This window comes from Pteropus alecto, unplaced genomic scaffold (assembly GCF_000325575.1).
Source record: "Pteropus alecto unplaced genomic scaffold, ASM32557v1 scaffold213, whole genome shotgun sequence".
NCBI classification, from domain to species: domain Eukaryota; kingdom Metazoa; phylum Chordata; class Mammalia; order Chiroptera; family Pteropodidae; genus Pteropus; species Pteropus alecto.
The window spans coordinates 964,827-984,489 of NW_006434829.1; the positions used below are offsets into that span (position 1 = coordinate 964,827).

Consider the following 19,663-nt stretch of genomic DNA (forward strand, 5'->3'; position numbering starts at 1 on the left):
CAGCCCGCCCCCCGCCCCCCGGCCCCAGGAGCCCCCTCTGTGCCATTGTGTTTACGCCTCAGCACCGCGGCTACCACCGGCTGCCGGAGCGAGAGCTTTAACGCAGTCACTCAGCGCCAGCTTCTCCCCCGGACACGACACTGCCCTCAGGACAGCCGGACCGTCGGCTGGGACGCCAACGGGCCTGGCTTTGAGCCCGGGCACAAAGACATCAACATACAGGGGCAAAAGACACGTGCGTCTGCTCACCGGGGAGCCGGCGGTGGGCGTCAGGGAGAGGCTCGGCGGCGTCGAAGACAACAGAACATGCTTTCCTGGAAAAAATCAACAACGCTTGATGAAGGCCGAACGCAGCAACCCCGTCGCCCTAAGGGAGTCTGTCCTTGCTCAGAGCCCTGCGGGCTTCGGACACCAGTCAGAGCCCGGAGGCGTTCTGAGCAGGAACGGTTCTGGAAAGGCAGAGGGCTAACGAATCGCGTGACGGACAGGTGCCATGGGCCCGGGTCCAATCGTCCTTCCATGGGCCCCTCGACGGCTTCCGAGCACCTTCATGCGCGGCGCCGTGCAGACAGACGGTTTACGCACGCTTTCGCGGATCTCACATAAATAAAGACCCCAAAGGAACAGACTTCAGGTGCGTCTGTACTGGCGAGAGATCGAAACAGATAAAAGCCGCTCATCAGGGGCGAGCAGCTCACGCAGCAGACCTGCCCCGCAGGTGGGCGGCGCAAGGCCCCAGTAAGGGGGGGGCCCTCGAGCCCCTCCCCCCGCGGATCCAGTTCTCTTCTTCTTCAAGACTCCGCTTGGTTAATTACGGATATTTACAAACCGTCAATTATGGGTAATTTGGTTAATTATAAATAATTACAAACAGTGAAGACATCGAGACTGGAGATGAAGCCACGACCGGCGGCTCCCGGCCCGTTGGCCACCGGCTGCTGCGTGCTGTTCCCGGATGCGAACACGGGCGTAACTAGTGCTGCCCCTCGTCCTGGGCCGTCCCTGGGGCTGCCGCGGTCACCGAGGAAATGACCCCATCACTTCTAATCAGCTCCAGGAGGAACCGACCCCTCGGGCTGGGTGGGGCTGGGTAGCCAGCTGGAGGGGGCAGACGGTGTGACGCTGGGGGACACGCCGAAAGACCGTTCTTCGAGTGAGAGTGACATCCATCCCTCGAGGGCCAAGGACCCACAGAGCAGTGGGTCCGCTTCACGGCTAACTCACGTGAGTCCACCCAGTGAAGTCGAGGACAGCAAACAGGTGTCTGGCGATCCCGCCCTCCCCATAATCGATGACCCCATGAGGCAGGCCATATGTGAGATCGCGCCCTGTCCCCAGTCAGTCCCGCCTGGGGACTCGTCGCATGAGTGTGTGGCTGAGTGGGCGCGTCTCCAGCGTGCAGGGAGAGATGCTCGCCGGCCCTGCGACCCTGAGCGGCCTCTGCTGCCCTGGTGTTTGCAGGAGCGGCCGTCCGTGGCACCACGAACCCGGCAGGTGACAGGTGACAGCACTCCACCTGGACTGAGTCGGAAAAGGTCGCCCACCTGGACAGCTCCACGTACGGGCAGGTCAGCCTCGTCCCCTGGACACGGCCTCACTGGGCCTGGCCTGGCCCGAGAGCAGGCGAGGCCAGCCTCAGCCCCAGCTGTCCATCCGAGCATGGCCACCCTGAGCCGGCAGCCCGGGCGGTGGCACGTGGTCTCCCCTGGTCACTTCTCCACGTGCTTCTCACCATGCGCCCTGCCTTCGGAGAGACCCCCATACGGCACGGGATCCGACAGGCGCAGGGCTGGCTCGACGGCGTGGGGTCCCAGGGACCCTGCCTGCTAGCAGTGTCCTCGGTCCTCATGGAACCAGACGCCCCCTTCCCACGGGCGGGGGGGAGGCGCAGCACCCTCCCCAAATGCTGCCCATGTGGGGGTCCCCACGCCCAGAGCTGTCCCGGTGACAGGTCCTCTGACGGTGACCAGAACCAGAAGCAGCGAACCTCCTTCCAGCGTTGCTGAAGTAAACTGTCAGGCGGCTTTCCGTAGGCAGCGGCATCTCGGTCACCGCGCAGTGACGGATCTCTGACTCCGGACGATGAGACACAGCGGACTGATACTCGCTTTGCTCCTAAAGGACACATAGTCTGTCCTGTGTCACTTCTCTGAAAGGGGATGGATTTCATTTTCTCGGCAAAAGATGGAGTCGTCAAAGTCCATGCTGGACACGGCTGGTTTCGCATGCACGGCAGCCGTCCCCACGTCTGTCCCCACGAGTCTGTCCCCTGTGCTTCTGTCCCCCACGCTTCTGAGACCAGCACCCCGCTCGTCCCCCACGTGTCTCCAGCGAGGCTGACCCCACGGCCACGTCGGGGTGGACTGGGAGCCAGGCTCTCAGCAGAGTCCACACCCTCGGCCGCAGAAACTGGCACCTGGGAAACACATGACGTATCACGGCCGGTCGCTTCTTGGCCTTCTGGCTGAGACGGAGTGACAGGTCACAGCCAGCACTGCTGCAGCGGGTGACAGAAAACAGCAGCTCCTTGCTTTCTGCAGAGGGCGTGGGAGGACGAGGACATGACCCCGGAGGATGTGGCAGTCACCACAAGAAAGCCGAGGGCAGGGTCCAAAGCAGAGAGATTCCTGGCCGGGGCATCTGAGCGGCTGGACCAAACCGGTTCTCGCAGAGCCTCCCGCTGTTTTGATGATGTGAGGTTTACAAATTCCCTTCTTGGCTTGAGTCATTGCATTGGGTTTTCTGTCACACGGTCAGCAGGGTCCCAGCAGCCGAGCGGCTCCGCGTCAACCCGGGGCGTGCGGGCCGGGACCTGGACGCGGCCTTTCACCCCGTCCCGAACCCCCTGTTGCTCTGGGTGTCAGCCCAGCAGACACCCAACGATCGTTTAGGTGACTGCTGCGTTTTGGCAGATCATGTCATGTAAAAGTGTAAAAACAGATCGTTCACTCGCGAATGGAAATGAACGTGGGGAGGAGATAAATGGGTGTCAAAAGCGGCTAAGATGCATCGGGGGCGCGGCTCACGCCCTGTGGCCTGCCCTTCCCCACCCCCCGCCCCCCACCGCGTGGGCGGCTCCGTCCTCATCACCGTGGAGGAGAAAACTCGTTTGGAGGGATCGAGGCGCAGAAGGCCTCGTTCCACGCGGTCCCATCTGCATGGCGTTCCCAGAACCACGAGCCCGCGGACATGGAAAGTGAACACTGCTCGGGGCGGGGACACGGGGCAGGGCCGCCCTCTGGGACGGGATGGTGACCGTGGCACAATGGCGTGGCCATCGTAAGGGCCAGTGGCCGGCACACTTCGCAGGGCCGGGGGCGGACATCACGTGCGTTCTCCCTCGGTGAAAGCACACGTGACTTCCAGGTGCCACGGAGCACCGTGGCTGAGTGAAGCCTTGAACCCGGGCCCACCTGGCCCTCAGGTCCCTGATCCAGACAATCGCCCTGTGCTGAGCCGCAGGGGCCACCCCGGGGCGCCCCGAGGGCCCGCCAGTGAATCTGGCATCACTAATGGCCCTGAACGTTTGCCCCCAGAGCTTTCTATAATCGTCCACCAGGGAATAGGTTTTCTGGAAGAACCACTGTGTTTACGAGGTGCAGCAGGACGCCTGCCACACCCGTGGTGCTGGCCACTGCCCCGGGGGCAGGGGTGAAGCTGGGAGGGGTCTGGATGCTCAGGTGCCCCCGGGAACAGGCGCCAGCCCCCGCCCTCGCCCCTCACTGACCGACGGCCGCCGTGAAGTACATGGCGACCTCGTCCGGCGTCAGAGCTCGCTCCCAGATGATGAACTCGTCGAAGGCCCTGTTCTCGTAGCGCCCGGCCTGGCCCTGCTCAGACCCGATCACGAGGCTGGCCTCGGGCTCCCCGTAGGCGTGGGACACTTTGCCGCTGGGGTCCGCGGTGCTGAGGGTGCCATTCACGTAGACTTTCAGGCCCTCCTTGGACTTCCATGTGAACAGGACATGCGTCCAGTAGGGACCTGCGGAGAGCGAGACGGGCGGCCTGAGCAGGCGGGAGGCGCGCTGCGTTCCGGCTCCAGCGCACGCCCCTCTGCCGTAAGCCCGTGGGTCCCCGTCGCCTGTCGTGAGTCCTGAGATTGGTTGTGACACGGATCTAGCTTTCTTCAGGACCGCGGGGCACAGGGAGGAGACCCCCTCCTACCCCCCAAATTCCAGAAGCGGCTCTGGGAGTTAGGGGTTGGGTCTGGCCCTGCGGGTCGGGGGACCAACGTGCCAGATTCGCTCAGAGTGGATGTTCGCTGGGTTCGCTCCACTTTTCCGGGGGGCAGTACGAGCTTGACCTGGAGCGCGGCACCCACGGGACAAGTGCTCACGGGTCCTGTCTTCTGGGTCTCACGCATATTCAGTCCTTTAAGTCTCAGTCACCCGGGACGCGACCCTGTCATCGGGCTCGTGTTACGAACGAGGAAACTGAGGCACGAGCGGGGAGAGCCCGGGCCACTGGCTCCGCAGCCCGTGGCTGTGACAGGCACACGGCACCTTCCAACGGGCCACGAAGGGAACCCCCGAACTCCGTCATGTCCCGCCGGAGGAAAGCACCCCTGGTCCTCGCTCTGCTACCCCACCCCGGGCTTCCCTTCCCGGCCCCTCGCACCACCCGACACACCTCCGAGTCCCCCGTCCCTGCCTCCTCTCCGCCTTCCTCCCCAGATCTCAGCCTCCCGTCCCCAAAGCTCTCCCGCTCCCACGGGCACTGTAATCACTGCCCCTGCTGGACCGGTGGGGGCGGGGCCGGAGGAGGAGCCACCGCCACGGGTAAGCCCCAGGCAGTGTGCCTGTGACCCCCGACTGTGCCGTGACACTGTGCCTGTCCTCACTGCAGATGCAGAAACCCAGGCCCGTGTGCAGAGTGGCCTCACGCAGACACGCAGTCCGTTCGTGGTCAGGGGACCGCGTGGAGGCCGCCTCCTCACCGCCTCCAGGAAGCCTTCCCGCGCAGCCCCACAAGGAAAGGGGCTCAAAGCCAGGAGGCCGCAGGGCCACGGGCTCCTGCTGTCAGGCCCACTAGCCCCCCACCCCCACCCGCCTCTCCCGGGGATCCTGGTGCCCTCACCTGGCGGGCTGAAGGTGGCCTCCCACGTCATGGAGTTGTCCCGCGTGTACAGCTCCACCGAGCCCTTGCCGCCGCTGGAGCAGATCTTGAACCCGTCGGAAATGACCTGTCCACCGTAGGCGGAGGGGCTGGGCCTGGCCTGCTCGCCTTGCGTCTTCCAGAAGAAGGAGAAGGTGACCCCTGGGGAAAGGCAAGGTGCTGGCCGTCACCGGAGGGCGGGGCCTCGGCCAGCGGCTGCGGGGGGGGGGGCCCCCACGGAGGTCTCCCTGCTCTTTCATTTCCGTTTTAAATTTCATCGAAAACAGCATTTTTTTCCTCATTCTAGAGACGGCGTCTCTGAAATGAATCATCTCCTCATAGAGTGCGCAAACCCTGGTCTCGCCCCGGCCTTTTCCGAGTCTCAGATCACATGCCACTGGAACGGGTCCCAGTCAGAGGCGTTCACAGCCGGGACCAGTCACTGCCAGCCGAGGGACAGAGCTGGCTGGGACCGGTCACTGCCAGCCGAGGGACAGAGCCGGTCGACTCAGGCCCGGGACGGGGGTGGGAGCAGAGAGGTGAGGGCCATTTGCCCAGCACCTAATTCATATAAATGGCACCAAATTTAGACTTTGGACCTCGTCTTCGGATGAGAGGATGGACAGGTTTAGAGAATCGCCAAATTCAAAGACGTTTGTCGTCCGTTATAAACTTGGGCGCCTACCAACCATCTTGTCATGCCTTATGAATCAACATATTTGTTACGGGTTGTTCAAATGTCTTGTGATAATATTAATTGTGACAATTATATTGTATTATACTTTGGGGGGTTCAAAGCCCTAATGTGATTCATGGAGGCACATAAAATGTACATAATCTTCTACCCCTGGTTGAGAATTTCTCCGTTTTCTTTTTAAACATAAGAGGAACCTAAACAAATTACAATAAAAAAGGAGGGGTCCCTCCTTTTCTTGACCTCAGAAAGGCTCAGAGGAGAACCCCAAGTCATGGGGGTACCTGGGAGCACGCGTTTCTCACCAGGGCCCTGCGATGTGGGTCACCACGGGGGAGGGTGGGACTTCAGAAGGTCACTCAAAGGGCAGCTGTGCTGTTCCTGCAAAGCTGGCTGCTGGGGACTCAAAGGCGGGGTCCCCACCACTTCTGTCGGCCACGTGCTGAGTCCCCAGCACCTCCCCCCGCCCCCCGCCGAGCCTCTCCTCCCCCAGAACCAACCAATCTCCCAGGAGAACGAACACAGCGCATTGTGAAATTTTGGTTATGAAACGAATTCCCGGCTGGATTTTTTTTTTTTCCAAACACTTTGCTGCTTTTGAAAATTTCTTTCATTCAATCTTGTCTTGGCCGAATGTCTTTCTGTCCAGGAAGAAAAATAAAAATGAAGCGTCCGGCCTGGAGTTAGGGGCGGGCGAGAGAAGGCAAAGGAGACGGTGCTTTCGGTCGCCGGTGTCCCCGGCCTGCAGGTCACCGCGTCCCCCTGGGGCACGGCGGGTCCTGAACCGGCACCGTCCGTCGTCAGGTTGTAACAGGTGGAACGAGCTTCCTGCGTCAGCGTTTTCGGGGAGCTTGCTTCACGCACCGGACATCGGCGCCACGAAAAGGGAAGATCTGAAGGAAAACGAATCCGCGCGCTCTCGACGAGGCGACTCGATGCGTTTCTCTTCTTTGGAGCACAAGATCCTAACTCATCCGAAAAGTACGGGGAGGGAAAGTCGTTCTCAACGAGGCGAAAAAGGAAAACAGCAAAAAGCAACCATCCAGATGTCACAAGAAAAGAAGCATGAATCGGAGCGCATCGCGTTATAAAGTCCCGCAGGGCAAAGAATTCGCCACGGCAAAGGCAAAAGACACAAGGCAATCCGGGGCGGGGAGCGCGGGCGGGTGTTTGTGATGCGTTTAACAGACAGAAAAGCACGGTCTGGTTTTAAGAAGTCGGGTGGGCGGCGTCTCGTGAGGACGCACGATCAGCCGTCGTGAGGATTTTACATGTATTAACTCTCGACCTCCCAACAGCCCAGTAAAGGAGGTGCTGCAGTGGTCCCCACGTTTCAGGGCAGAGCGCGGGAGCGCGGTGACCAGGCGGCTGGCCCTGGAGGCTGCGCCGTGCCCGCTGTGCTGTGCCCTTCCCTGGGAGACCGGGATTTTGGGGTCCGCCCACTGAATTAGACAGAGAAGAGCCCCGGGAACTCCAGGTGGGACGCCCACCACAGGCCCGGCCCGGTGAGCACGTCCTGCCGCCCAGACCGCGCTGGCTGTATCTCTGCGGTGGGTGGGACGGGGGTGGGTGTGCGGGGAGCAAGGTGCTCTGCAGGGGTGTCCCGGCCTGGCACCCAGAGTCCCCGCCCGGGAGCAGCACCGCCATGCTCCCTGGGAGAAGCTTCCTCCCCACTCACGTGTCCTCCTCTGTGGGGTCAGCCGCGCACCCCGGGCTGGCTCGGTCACGGTGACCAGCGCCGAGGTGGACGGACCCTGCACCCCACCCGGAGGGCAGGGGGACAGGGCCAGAGCGATGCACAGGGGTTTCTGAGGAGTCGCTCAGGCCCCTGCACCCAGCTGAGGCCGCCCGGAGTTTTCAGAGATGACACCACGTCCCTGTCCTGTCTGCTCTCACGCATGGCCCCGCCCCTCCCCATCCAGTCCCTCCACCTGCTCTGTCCGACCTGGCGCAGAGGGGACAGCAGAAGTGACTCGAGCCAAGCTCCAGGGCGGTCAGCGACTGTCCGGCAGCTCTAAGCAGCGTGGCGGAGGTCCAGGCTGTGCGGCTGGAGACAGAGACAGGCAGACAATCTCGGGGTGCCCGGGACGGTGGTGAGGAAGGCCACGTCGGGGCCCAAATGAGTCCGGTCTAGGCCACTGTGGCTGCAGCTTCGTGACGGCCCCACTGAGAACGGCCTCACCGAGCACAGCAGAGCTGCGGAGGCCGAGGCGAGCCGGGACGGGCGCTGCCGAGTCCGGGCTGCTGGTGGCAGCGGGTGCTGGTGGCAGCCTTACCTGAAGCCATCCAGCTCCACAAGCCAGTCGACTCCCTTCTTGCTTCAGCCTCGTCCAGGTGAGTCCCTGGTGCTGAGGCCTCTAGCTCACACTTGCCAGTCACCAGAGGACGCATCCCCTTCCTGACCCTGACGTCCCGCAGAGGCCCCCCCAGGGAGGGGTGCGTGGCTCCCTGCTCCCTCCCGCACTCCCGCTTTGGGTGCAGGGCATTGGAGACCCTGCCTCTCCCCTGCCCACAGGCGTCCACGGCTCCGGCCCGTGCGACGTGCGTCCACCTGCAAAGCGATGCCATCGGAAGGTGGGTGTTTATTCACACACTGTTGACTCTGGCTGCTCCCTGGAAGCACTTTTCCATGACGCCTGCCCCGAGCCAGAAGAGCAGGCTCTGGAACGTTCTGGAAGGGCATCAGGAGCCAATGCCACGACGTTCCCTCTCGAGTGAGGCCCGGCCTTGCGTGACACCTGTGTCATCGGCTCGGGTGGCCGTGACCAAACGCTCAGACTGGGGGCTTCAGCAGCAGATGCTTCTTCTCCCGGATCCGGAAGCTGGACGTCCGTGATGGGGGTGCCAGTGGTGGTGGCTCCCTGGCGAGGGGCTCCCACAGCCCTGCTTCGTACAAGCGACCTCCGCCACTTCCCGTAAAAGCCGAACCCCACCCCGCGAGAACCCAACCCCGTGAGGACCCACCTCCGAAGGCCACCGCCTTGGAGTAAGGTCTCAGTTAGGAATTTAGGGGGTACACTAGCATTCAGACACCGTAGCGACACCCTCATTCATTCATTTATTCATTCCTTTGTTCAACAAATACTTGCTTAGTGGCCGACACAGCAGACAGCATGAGCGAGGGTCTGGGGACAGAAAGGCTGACAGACCCTGAGGCCCCTGGGCCGCTGGGACTCAGTCTGCGCAGGGCACGGGGGTGGCGGGGAGGGTGATGGACACCGAACAGTCACACACAAGCGTCTACAGTGACAACCACGATGAGCATCAAGGAGACACAGGCCGCGAGGTGCGTTGCAGGGCACTGTCTAACCCGAAGGCCGAGGGAGGCTCCTGAAGCGAGTCACCCTGGGACCAGGAGCTGGAGGGGACGGTGGCACTCTGGGGCAGGACCGTCAGGAGCCAACCTGACGTCGGTTTGGGGGAAGGACAGACGCGGCACGGACGGGCACAGAGAGGCGGGACGTGGGCTGGTGAGGCCGCCGTGGCCGGGGGCCGGGGGGACGGGCCACCGACTCAGCCGGGAGGGGGTGCGCGCTTGTGCGTCCGTGCACGCGTCCCGTGGCCGCTGTGACCCGTCACCACAGGGCAGCACGTGTGTCCTCTGACACAGTGAGAAGTCGCCGGGCGGAGTCGGGGGGTCGTCCGGCCAGGCCCCTCCAGGCCCCCATTTCTCTCCAGCCTGGGGAGCGGTGCCACCCTCGTCTCCGCAAGGGGGACCTCGGGGTGTCGGCGACAGACGGAACGTGGACACCACGCACCTGCCCAGAGGGGACTGTCACCCGACTCCAACCGTCGGCTGCCAGGTGGGCGGGGAACACTGCGGATTTTCTGATTTGTTAAGAGCGGTCGGAACTGCGGAGTTTTAAAACGAAGTGTGCTCTTGAGTAGGAGCTGGATAATTGTTTAAAAAAAATATTTAGAGCCTGTGAGAGGCTGTTTCTGGGAACACGGCGAGGGAGGCCATTCAGACCCAATCGTCCCACGGAAACCCAGTGGAAGTACGAAGACAGAGAGCGTCATCGTGATGCCACCGAGAACCTGGCGGGACCGAGTCAGCCTGGGCACGTTCTGAGACACGGTCCCTGTGGATCGCCTGGAGCCCTGGCTAAAATACTCATTCCCAGGCCCGCCCACGGAGGTGCTGGCTCAGCAGGACCGGGCTGCAGCCTGGGAATGTCTGTTTTTAACGCTCCCTGCAGCTGACCCCGCCACCCGCAGCCTGTGAACGGCGCTGGGACATGTGGCTGTAGGCACGTCTCTGCCCCTACGGGACCTCGGTGTCCCCGCCTGTCAAGTGCGGGTGCCCAGTGAACACTTCTCCTGAGGCCACCTGCTCCACCAGGAGTGCTGGTGTCCCCATACATAGCCCCAGGGCGTCTGAGGAAGACAGGCTGGATCCAGGCCCAGGTCCTATCCGCCAGCCCCCTCTAGAAGCTTCTTTCCTGAAACTCTATCCTGCAAATAGTTTGGCATTTTGTCAATAGTTTTTTAAATTTAGTGACCCGAGCAAAGGGGGAAAGCCATCTCAAAGCTGAGAAGAAGGAGAAACAAATGCTGAGATTTTCAGGCGGGGTGCAGAGCCTCAGCGGCCTTCTAGGCGTCCATAAGCGGAGGACGTCCCGGGGGTGGGGGGAGCGCTGAGGGGTAACACGGGAAGACGGTCTTTCCTGGGGTCCCCACGGTTCGGGTTGAACTAGACTCAGAAGCGGAGGGTGGAAGTCACTTGAGACAGAATTTAGTCCAGATCAGAAACGACCTCTCGAGTCGTGGCCGGGGGAGCGGGGGGCGGGGGGCACGAAGATGAAACGGTGAGCAGCGGTCGCTGGCGAGAACCAAGCGGCCGTTCATCAAGCAGGTGACGGGCCGTGTTCGAAGGGACGGAAGCCTCAGGAAGATAGATCCGATGTGTCTGTTCAGGAAATACAAACTAGGCATCTACGGTGCTGATTTTCATCCCTGAAAACACAGCGGCGGCCACGGCAGACGCGGTCCCACCCTCACAGACCCAACGGCCAAGGGAGGAAAGCAGATGACCAACGGGCCATCACCGACCGTGGCCTGGGGACAGGGACTGTGCAGGGGGCGACAGGCACAGGTGCAGGAAGTCGCCCACTCTGGAACCCCACCTGCCAAAGTAACATGGAGGTGAGCCCTCCAGGCGTGCGGGCACCGGGTGGAAGGAGGTGCTAGAACATTCCGGGAAGGGCCCTTCCTGCTCTGTGCGCTCGCTGGTCCTGGGGGTTGCAGGAGACGGCCTTGGGATTTGAGGAACACGGACGGTGTGTCCTCGGGTGAACCTTCGAGAACGGCCGGGCATCGAACGGCCTTTTTCTCTCGGAGGCCGCCCGCGGAACCACCCCTCAAACTCTGGGTTCTGCAGAATCCGAAGCGCGCCCTCCACGTGTTTTCGCCCTGTCGAGCTTTTCCTGTCTTCGCTGGAGAGCCGTCCGTGTGTCCATCCGTCTGCGCGTCCCGGAGCCGTGCACGTGACAGTCTCGGCGAGGCCCTCGGATGTCCCAACAGCGCGAGAGCTTCCAGGGAGGCCCACGCTACACCCTTCCCCGGAGACAGGTTTCCCTTTTGCCTCGGGTAACGGGCTCGAAGGCTCGGCAGAGAACAGCTTCCAGAGGCGGGGACCTGTCGCCCGGATGTCCCCTGTCTCGGGCTCAGGTGCGCACAACAGCAGGTCGCTCCTCGCAGGGGAGCAGGGAGGGCCGGCTCCCGTCACCCTTTCCCACACAGGCCTTGTGTCCATGGCCGTGTTTGAATCTCGGGCCTGCGACCTGTGTTTGAATCCCAGCCGGCTCTCTCCGCACGCCCCGGCCAGGCCCGCCGTCAACACCCCGGTCTCAAGCGTGAGCCACGCGGCCGGCTCACCCCCAAACGCCCCCGGACACCGCTGCATGTTTTTTATGGAGGGTCTTTTTCTATCTCTCTGCACAATTAAATGCTTCGATCTCGCTGTAAGATGAATTTTACTCTAAGACGGGTCTCCTGTTAGAATTCCAGGTGCCTGCGCCCCATCCTCCACCCGCCTCCAGCCCGTACGTGACGCTTCTCACGAATTCTGCAACGGACGAGAACGCGCGGTCACATCTGCCACCGCCCAGAGGAGCAGACGCTACCTGACAACCAACGAAGCGTAAAGAAACGGCCACGGGGGCCACATGCTCACCTTCGGGGCCGCACCGGGCCGGGTTGTTGATGCAAGACGTCTGGTACCTGCCGTAGTAGAGAAGCATGACATCTTTCTCCTCCTTGAGATAAATGCCCTTGTTGACCTTGCCCTCCACGAGATCTGCGTGAGAAGGTTGGCAGCACCATCCGTTAGTCTCATGACATCGGCAGCGTAAAGGCGCGTCAGACGTGCAGTTTACACAATGAGTACATCATACCGTCCGCACGTACGACTAAAGATCTCTGATATCATGCATAATGTAATACTGATATTAGCCTTCCTTAATACACAGTCATTAATAAGTAAATTATAAGTAATTTGTAAGTTGACGTGACTATTAAAGAATCGATCAAGGTCTATGCATATCTATCATATTTACTAATATTATATTGGTACGTGATACTTATGATACTATAAGGACGTTATGATTGTAATATTTATATACTATATAATGCCTAAGCTTTAATTCCATCGACAGTGTCCTGAGCCCTTCCCACGGCCGCCTGCACACTGAACTCGCCAGGTGAAACTCTCAGACGTGACTGTGACCGCAAAACCACACCTGAACCCCCTCTCTCTTTCCGAGTTCTAACTGAGAGCCCCTGACCCTAAACGTGGGAATCCATGGTTTGTAAAGAACCCATTTTCAAACTCCAGGAGGAAAACCCAGAGTCGCATTTCAAATCGTCCCAAAAGAGCCTGCCACCTGCAAGACCCCGCGGCTCTGAGCCCTGGCACTTCTCTGTCATCATCTTGTTCTGTCTCTTTCCCACTGCGACCGTCTCTGATGGTGTGAGACTCTCGTAAATGGTTTACAGACTCGGTAAGTGAGAGACAATAAAACCGAGAGCCGTCAGGCGTTTCTCGTTAATGGGGTCAAAGTCACCTCGATACCTCCTTTGCCCCACGGGCATTTGCCTAGATGGGCGCCTAGAATTACATCATTGGACTGGGCTGGACAACCTCCTAGACCAGCCTGATGGGCAAAATTAATTTTGGAAGCCGGACACCTCACAGCTGAAAGAACAATCAGTCGTATGTTGAAAAGAGATCATGAGCTGACACCTAGACCATCTGGACCGACTTTCTGTCCTGGTCAGACAGATGCCACCGTCGCCGTTATGATTTTGCTTTGAGCTATGCAGGAAAAATGTAAAACATATGGGCTCTGGAGGTTATTAAATAAGATAATAATTTAACCATGACTCTTGTGGGTGTGTGTTTTATGAAACAGCTTCTAATGATTAAAAAAAAAATTCTAGCTACAGAAGAATGCTGATGTTAATGCCTGTGAGAGACCAACATTTTTATGAGGTATTTTAAAATCAACTTTAACTTTCCATTAAGAGGGCATGCCTTTCCTCCCCCAAAGAATAGAATCCATTTAAAATCCAAACAATTTCTATTATTAGACAATCTCTCATCTTATGTCAGTTTTGTTCTGAAAACAACCAGCTGGTTTGCAAGAGCCTGGTCACGTGGAAGCTTCTAGGCGCCTCTGATGCACCCTTCAGACCTTGCCCCAGGCAGTTATTTTTGAGACCCCGGGTCTGCTGCTCTTGCCTGGGGGATGTGTGCGTTTGCCAGCCGAGACTCAGCGAACTCACACAGAACCAGCTCGAACCGGCCTTCACATTCACCGCAGACCCCAACGCGACAGAAGGTGGGACGGAAGGAGACACGTGCTCACCTACGGTTGCAGACAGATTGGAGTAGGCAGAGTCATTGGCAGACACAAAGGCAGAGTTACGGGAAGGGAGCACAGTGAGGTTGTGGGTTCGTAACGCTGGGAGAAACAGCAACAAAAAAAAGCAACAAATGAGTGACACGAAAAACAAACGCGGCCAACATATCTCTCAACGCGACGCGGGCCGCCCGTGTGGGTCCCGTCTCCGAGCCCCGCTCCCTCCCACCCTCGTCCATTCGGCCGACGGCAGGACTAACTCCCCTGTCCCCGTTTGCTCCCGGAGCTTCGGTGTGGTGGCCGCTGAATTGGGCCACAAACTTTGGTTCCCATTTGCTGGCTCCGACTCCCACTCGGACACTTGGTTGAGAGATATGAGATGGAACTCGGCCGTAGGACACCCATAACGAGTGGATTAACTAACGGTGGTGATGTCACAAGAACCGATAAATCAGAAACACAGCATGAAAACGACTATTATGACAAATGGACAAACGACAGAGGATCCAACAACACATAACAGAGCCGCATGTCCGTGAAACGCTTTCCAAAGCCATTCAGCGGTCCCCAGAAGCAAAGTGTGCTCACGCACTCTGTTCTTTGTTATTGTTATTTTGTCTTAAGCCCGTAATCAAACGGAAATCAGCCGGCACAGCGCTATGGCCACAAGGAATGGCCGCGATACAAAAGCCAGTGGACGCTCCATCATGTGAGAGCTTCGGGGCGGGCACCGATATACCTAAGGCTTTTACGGGAGATTAATTTCCGGTAAATTTAACAAAATTTAAGCACAGTGTAACTGTGTCTGAGTAATCACACCACCTTGTTGGAAGAATCTTTCACAGGTAAGGGTTTACCAACACCACGAGTTACTGATTGGACCACGGCAATGAGCTGAGTTGAGGAGGTGGGTAGGGACATAGACTGGTGGTTATTTGAGCTCTCGTGTGAAATAACTCTTAAAATTTTAGTTTCTGCATCCTAAACAATAAGCCACTTTCATAATGCATTTCCACTTGGAGAAGGCTCTCTCTTCGAAGGCTTTGAAATAAAGGCCCCGAGAAAAGAAAATTAGATTGTAACAAGGGGAACGGCTTATCTTAACCGAAGCGAGTCACGCAATAAATGTCACGGGGACGAAGCACGGGCCTGCTGTCTGGGGGCGCTGTGGGGCGGTGTCTCGCTGCGGCCGCCCCCGCCACCTCATGCCTTCACTGCCTCTACTCCGAGGACGCCAGGAGTGTGGCCCTCATCTGTGACACTTCTCGATTTGCAGATTTTTAAGGGAAACGTTTTAGAACTTTCGGCGGCAATTTATGGCAGCGCCTGAAGTCACCGGAGTACGTCAAATACCGACGTGCTGGTGTGGAAAGCCTAGTAATCGGAAGTATATGGGGTTTAGAAAAAAAAAAGACCAGTATAGACACAATCGGGACACCTTTGTTCGGTGAGACCATGACCCACAAACAGGCGAGTTCGTCTGAGTTGGCCCAACCTTCGGCACCGGGTGCCGTTCGGGCAGGCACGTAGCCGGTGCCAGAGCTGCCTCCCCAGAGAACTCACCCACCTCCGGCCCACGCACGGACTGATCCGTCATCTAGAGCATAACGCTTAAGACAGCAGCTTCCGTTTTCAGGTCGTTGGGGGAAGCGCCCATTTTAATAATGTTTTGAATCGTGAGTCCTGTCCTTCAATCATAAAAATGTGAAAAAGTTCTCGCAAGATACTTTGGCACGGCAATGGTCGGGTGTGTGTTGGCCGCCACCGTCGTGCCTTCGAAGTCGATGCTGTTTGCTGTCTCTCCCGGTGGCCCTGACCCCCGAGCCCCCCACCCCGTGTCCTCGGGGGCGCTCACCTCCAGCTGTTTCTTGTAGTTCATGGATCCCGTCCACGTGCTCCAGCGGCCAGTAATGGGAAGCAGAGGCCAAGACCTCAAAGCCTGGGGGAGAGTAAGGCCATTAAGTCACCAGAAGCGGGGAGAGCACTGAGCACAGAGGACACTCGCCACCTGCCTCGCGAGGTGACCACGGGACACGCCAAAGGGCATCTAAATCACTTCAGGACACTCTCCCGGGGTTTTTTTTTTACATCTTAAGAAATTAAAAATCAATGACTATTTCCTTAATAGAACAAAACATGATAAATAGGGACAGACAGATACCTCTTAACCAAAGAAAATAAAGCCAACACGCTTAATGGAACAACACTGGACCCATTAGCGTCGGGAAAGAGACGCATGTGAATGAATATCATCATCACATCACTGTTTAATATCGTTTGGAAGAAATGCCTGATGCCATCGGACGAGGGAAAGGAAGAAGGTTGAAAAGCAGAGCGGGTAACCAGCACCGATCCTGTGCCAGAGGCAGGCAGACCACGTGTCGTCCGAACGCAACCTGTTCCTAGCCGACTTGGAGGGACGAGGAATAAGAAGCTTCCTGGGCGACCACCGGCGGCTAGTTTCAGAAGCGACGTTCCCATCCGGCCTCTCTCGATGTGGCCTCTTCCCTCTCCGTTCCCTGCACACTGAACATTAATCCTTTCACAATCTCCCAGGGGATCCTCGCGCGTTAAGTAGACGTAATTTTGTGCAGATATGTTCCTTTCCAGTGTGTTCTTCTCACCGGATGCCATGTGTGTTATCTCATTTATTTACTGCTATCCAGCCTTCCTAACGGGTTTGGGTAATGGTCCCCTGGGGGGCCGCAGCGTCCCCTACTCAGCCCCTCTCTGTAGCTCCTCTGGGTCAGTTCTCTGTGACGAGCTCCCGGGACGCACATGAAGGTCCAGATGACTAAACAATAATCGGCTGCCCTAAATGTCTGCCAGATCACAGAACACTGAGCACTGATAAAGTAATCTCTGTGCTATTCGTCGTAATAAAAATTTTTAAAGAGAAGATAATATGATCATTATTTTCAAATGATGTGTGCTTGGTAATGAAAATAAAAAAACCATTACAAATAAGAAAAGAATTTGGTAAGTGAAAAAACCGTTACAGACGTCGAGAGAATTTAGTGAGGAGGCTGAGACGGATTGAATATGCAAATGTCAGCTGCTTCCCTGCATTCGAATAGTAATGCTCAAAAAAACACCAAGAAAAGTTCTCTTTGATAAATTTATCTAATAAAGAAAGCACATTCGAGAACAAAAGAATGAGAACTGTACAAAATTCTTAAGAAGAAAAGAATAATACTGAGAAACATAAGAACCCTCGAGGAAATGAAGGACTTAACCTATTCTTGCAAAAGACACTCAAAAACGTGAAATACTAACTGTACTGTAATTTATCCATAAATATCAGGAAATTGGTTGTAAAAATGCTGAGTTTACCGCGAGGGCGAAAGCTGACTGTGGAGCATCTATAGAAAAGTAAATAAAGAAGAAGAAGGAGTAAGGAAAATCCGGCGGGAGACTCAGACCAGCGAGCAGGTGTGAAGCCGCAACGATGAAGAAGGTTTGGTGACACACGCAGGCAGACAGGTCAGGGGGAAATACCCCTAAATGCCCCCAAGCCCACGAGAAAATGCGGTCTATGGAAAAGGTGGCATTTCAAACCCGAGGGAAAATGTTACTCGACAAAAGTTATTTGAACCGGTTAGCGATCTCAAAAAACAATAAGACCCCTACCTCTTTAAACGAGGACGACCTCTCATGGAGAGAAAATTAAATGCAACAAAGCGGAAAAGCTTCTGAGGAAAACAGGCTGTAAATCTGACTACATGAATTTTTTAAACGTCTGTGCAGAAAAACAAAGCAAGCTCAATCGAACTGGGGAATGATGTTGATATAACATGTAGGATGCAAATGTACTGATCCCTTTTTAGAGGTGCTACATTTATTAGATTAATAAAACTCCTATTATTGAGGAAATTTAAACCGACAGAACACTAGGGCAGAGGACGTCCACGGACAGACAGTTCAAAGAAAAAGAAATGCGAATTATGTTTTAAACACCTGAAAAGATGTTTGACTTTCCTCGTCATTTTAGAAAGCGTGTTAAAAGCACGACGAGCTAGCCGATCGCAGTCTGCCTGTCAGACCGGCGAACGAAACGTTAGATACACGAGCCGGCAAATTCTCCGCTTTTTGGCGGCAGTTAGATCGGGACGGCCTTTCTAGGGAGCAGTATGGCAACTTCTACCCAAACTTCAGGCGCACGTTCCCTTCGATGGAGGAACTCCGCTCCCAGGACTTTGTTCTAGAGATACACTCGCGCACATGATCAAGACATTTGTGTGAGGAAGGGTTTTGTTTTTTTTTTATATGTAGCATCAGGAACCTGCCAACAGCGTAAACGCTCACTGACAGGAGGCTGGGTGAACACGTACAAGCACCTGCCCCACGGACGGGCGGGGGCTTGGACGAACGATGCGGCCGATGCACACGTGCTGGTAGATGCAGCGGTCTCTGGGTGGGATCGTGACGTTTAAAAAGATCAAGGTGAGAAAAAAAGGTACTCTGAACTCTTTGTGGAAAATACAGCTGTTTGGGCGGGGGCGGGCAAAGACGAGAAAGGAAGAGAGAGAGATGTTGGCGTGGACGCCCCAGACCGGCGGCAGTGTTGGGGGGCCGAGGAAATGGAGGGACCGGGCGTCAGGGGTCAGAAGGGGCCGTCGTTTCATTACGTTTGCGTTCTGCGTGGACGTTTGCACCGTCACTGATTTTTAAAGTATCGGAGGACTTGTTTAGGATTAGGATAACCCACAGGCAACGCCCACGTGAAGTTTTCGGATGAAAACTGAGACGCTCCACCTCAGTGTCTGGGGTTCATCTGCAGGGCTGAGCGAGCAAACGGAGGGTGCCTCGTCCACACAGAAAGGCTCGTCCCCGAGCTGGCCAGCGCCCATCGGAGCCAGTGACAGAAAGGGTGGCTGAGATCGCCCCAGCGCCTGCTCTCCAGGTCACTGCCCCTCAGATCCCCTGAGTGCCCGGGTGTCTGTGACTAGCCACACCGAGTGAGCCCAGCAGACGGGAAGGAAATGAGGAGGGGCCGCGGACTGCATTACGCCTGGGGCCGGCGGCCACAGTCACCAGCCCAGAAGGCACGGGCACAGACTCGTCGGGACCGCGGCTGGTGTCACCCCAGGTGACACGCCACGGGGTCCCAGGGCCACGGCGAGAGGGGCAGCCCATCAGGACTGCGGCCGCCGTCCGGCCCAATGCCGTGGCATTGTCGTGGGCGTGGAGCCAGGCGTCGGGCAGCCAGCGGCCAGGGCCGAGGTGGGTGCGTCCCGGTCCCCTGGCGGGGCCTCCCCTCTGTCCACGAGTGTGTGGGAGGCGGCAAGCTGGGCCCCGGTGTCCTCTCCACCACAGTCGCTGCGGTGTCTCTGGGGGGACAGCGCACGGTCACAGGTCAACACAGACGACACGAAGCCTCAGAACGACCGGAAGTTGTTTCTCTTATTTACCAAACCAAACACCTGTCTACACGGTAGAGATGGAGACCTGGAAGCTGGGCTCGCCCGACACCCCAGCACCCCTCCATCACGGTGCCGACCCCGCTGTCGACTCCAGCGGCCTTCCCACGTCCGTCTCCCCCAACTCCCTCCGAACTGTGAGTCCCCGAGCGGTGGCACTGTGTTATCAGTGGCAAAAAACTCTGAAAAACACGTGGCCGGCGAGTAGGAGCTAGGGCTCTGCGCTGAGTGGCTGTGCGACGTCCACACGGGCTCCCACAGGAGCCCCCAGCCCGCCCCGCACCCCTCGAGATGAGGCACCACTGCCCGTTTGCGGGTCCTGAGCAGATGCTTCTCGGGGAGCCGCGGGAGTGGGGGTGGGGGACCCTGCGCCTGACCCTGAGCAGAAGCGCAGGGGGCCTCCAGAGGGCGGCGAGATGCCGGAGGAAGGGGGGCGAGCAGAGTCCAAGACGCAGGAAGAGAAGACGCAGGTGAAGGATGGGGGAGCACTCGGATTCTCCCCAAGTGCAGTGGGGTTCACCGCCCTACGCTTCCTTGTTATTCTGTAAAGGAAGGAAGAAGGAGGAAGAGAGGAAATAAAAGGTTTGAAAAGT

The 19,663-nt window shown here is 57.7% G+C and overlaps 1 protein-coding gene across 1 annotated transcript in view; it reads right to left on the reverse strand.

Annotated features, from left to right (window-relative positions):
- Positions 1–19,663, reverse strand: part of ADGRD1 (adhesion G protein-coupled receptor D1) — a 122,332-nt gene that overhangs the window by 100,695 nt on the left and 1,974 nt on the right. Inside the window, exons 3-8 of the mRNA XM_025045495.1 lie at positions 15,506–15,589; positions 13,657–13,752; positions 11,964–12,086; positions 5,077–5,256; positions 3,728–3,982; positions 250–314 (exon numbers count right to left, since the gene is read on the reverse strand). Of these exons, the coding sequence (XP_024901263.1) occupies positions 250–314; positions 3,728–3,982; positions 5,077–5,256; positions 11,964–12,086; positions 13,657–13,752; positions 15,506–15,589 (803 nt within the window). The remainder of the gene's footprint in view (positions 1–249; positions 315–3,727; positions 3,983–5,076; positions 5,257–11,963; positions 12,087–13,656; positions 13,753–15,505; positions 15,590–19,663) is intronic.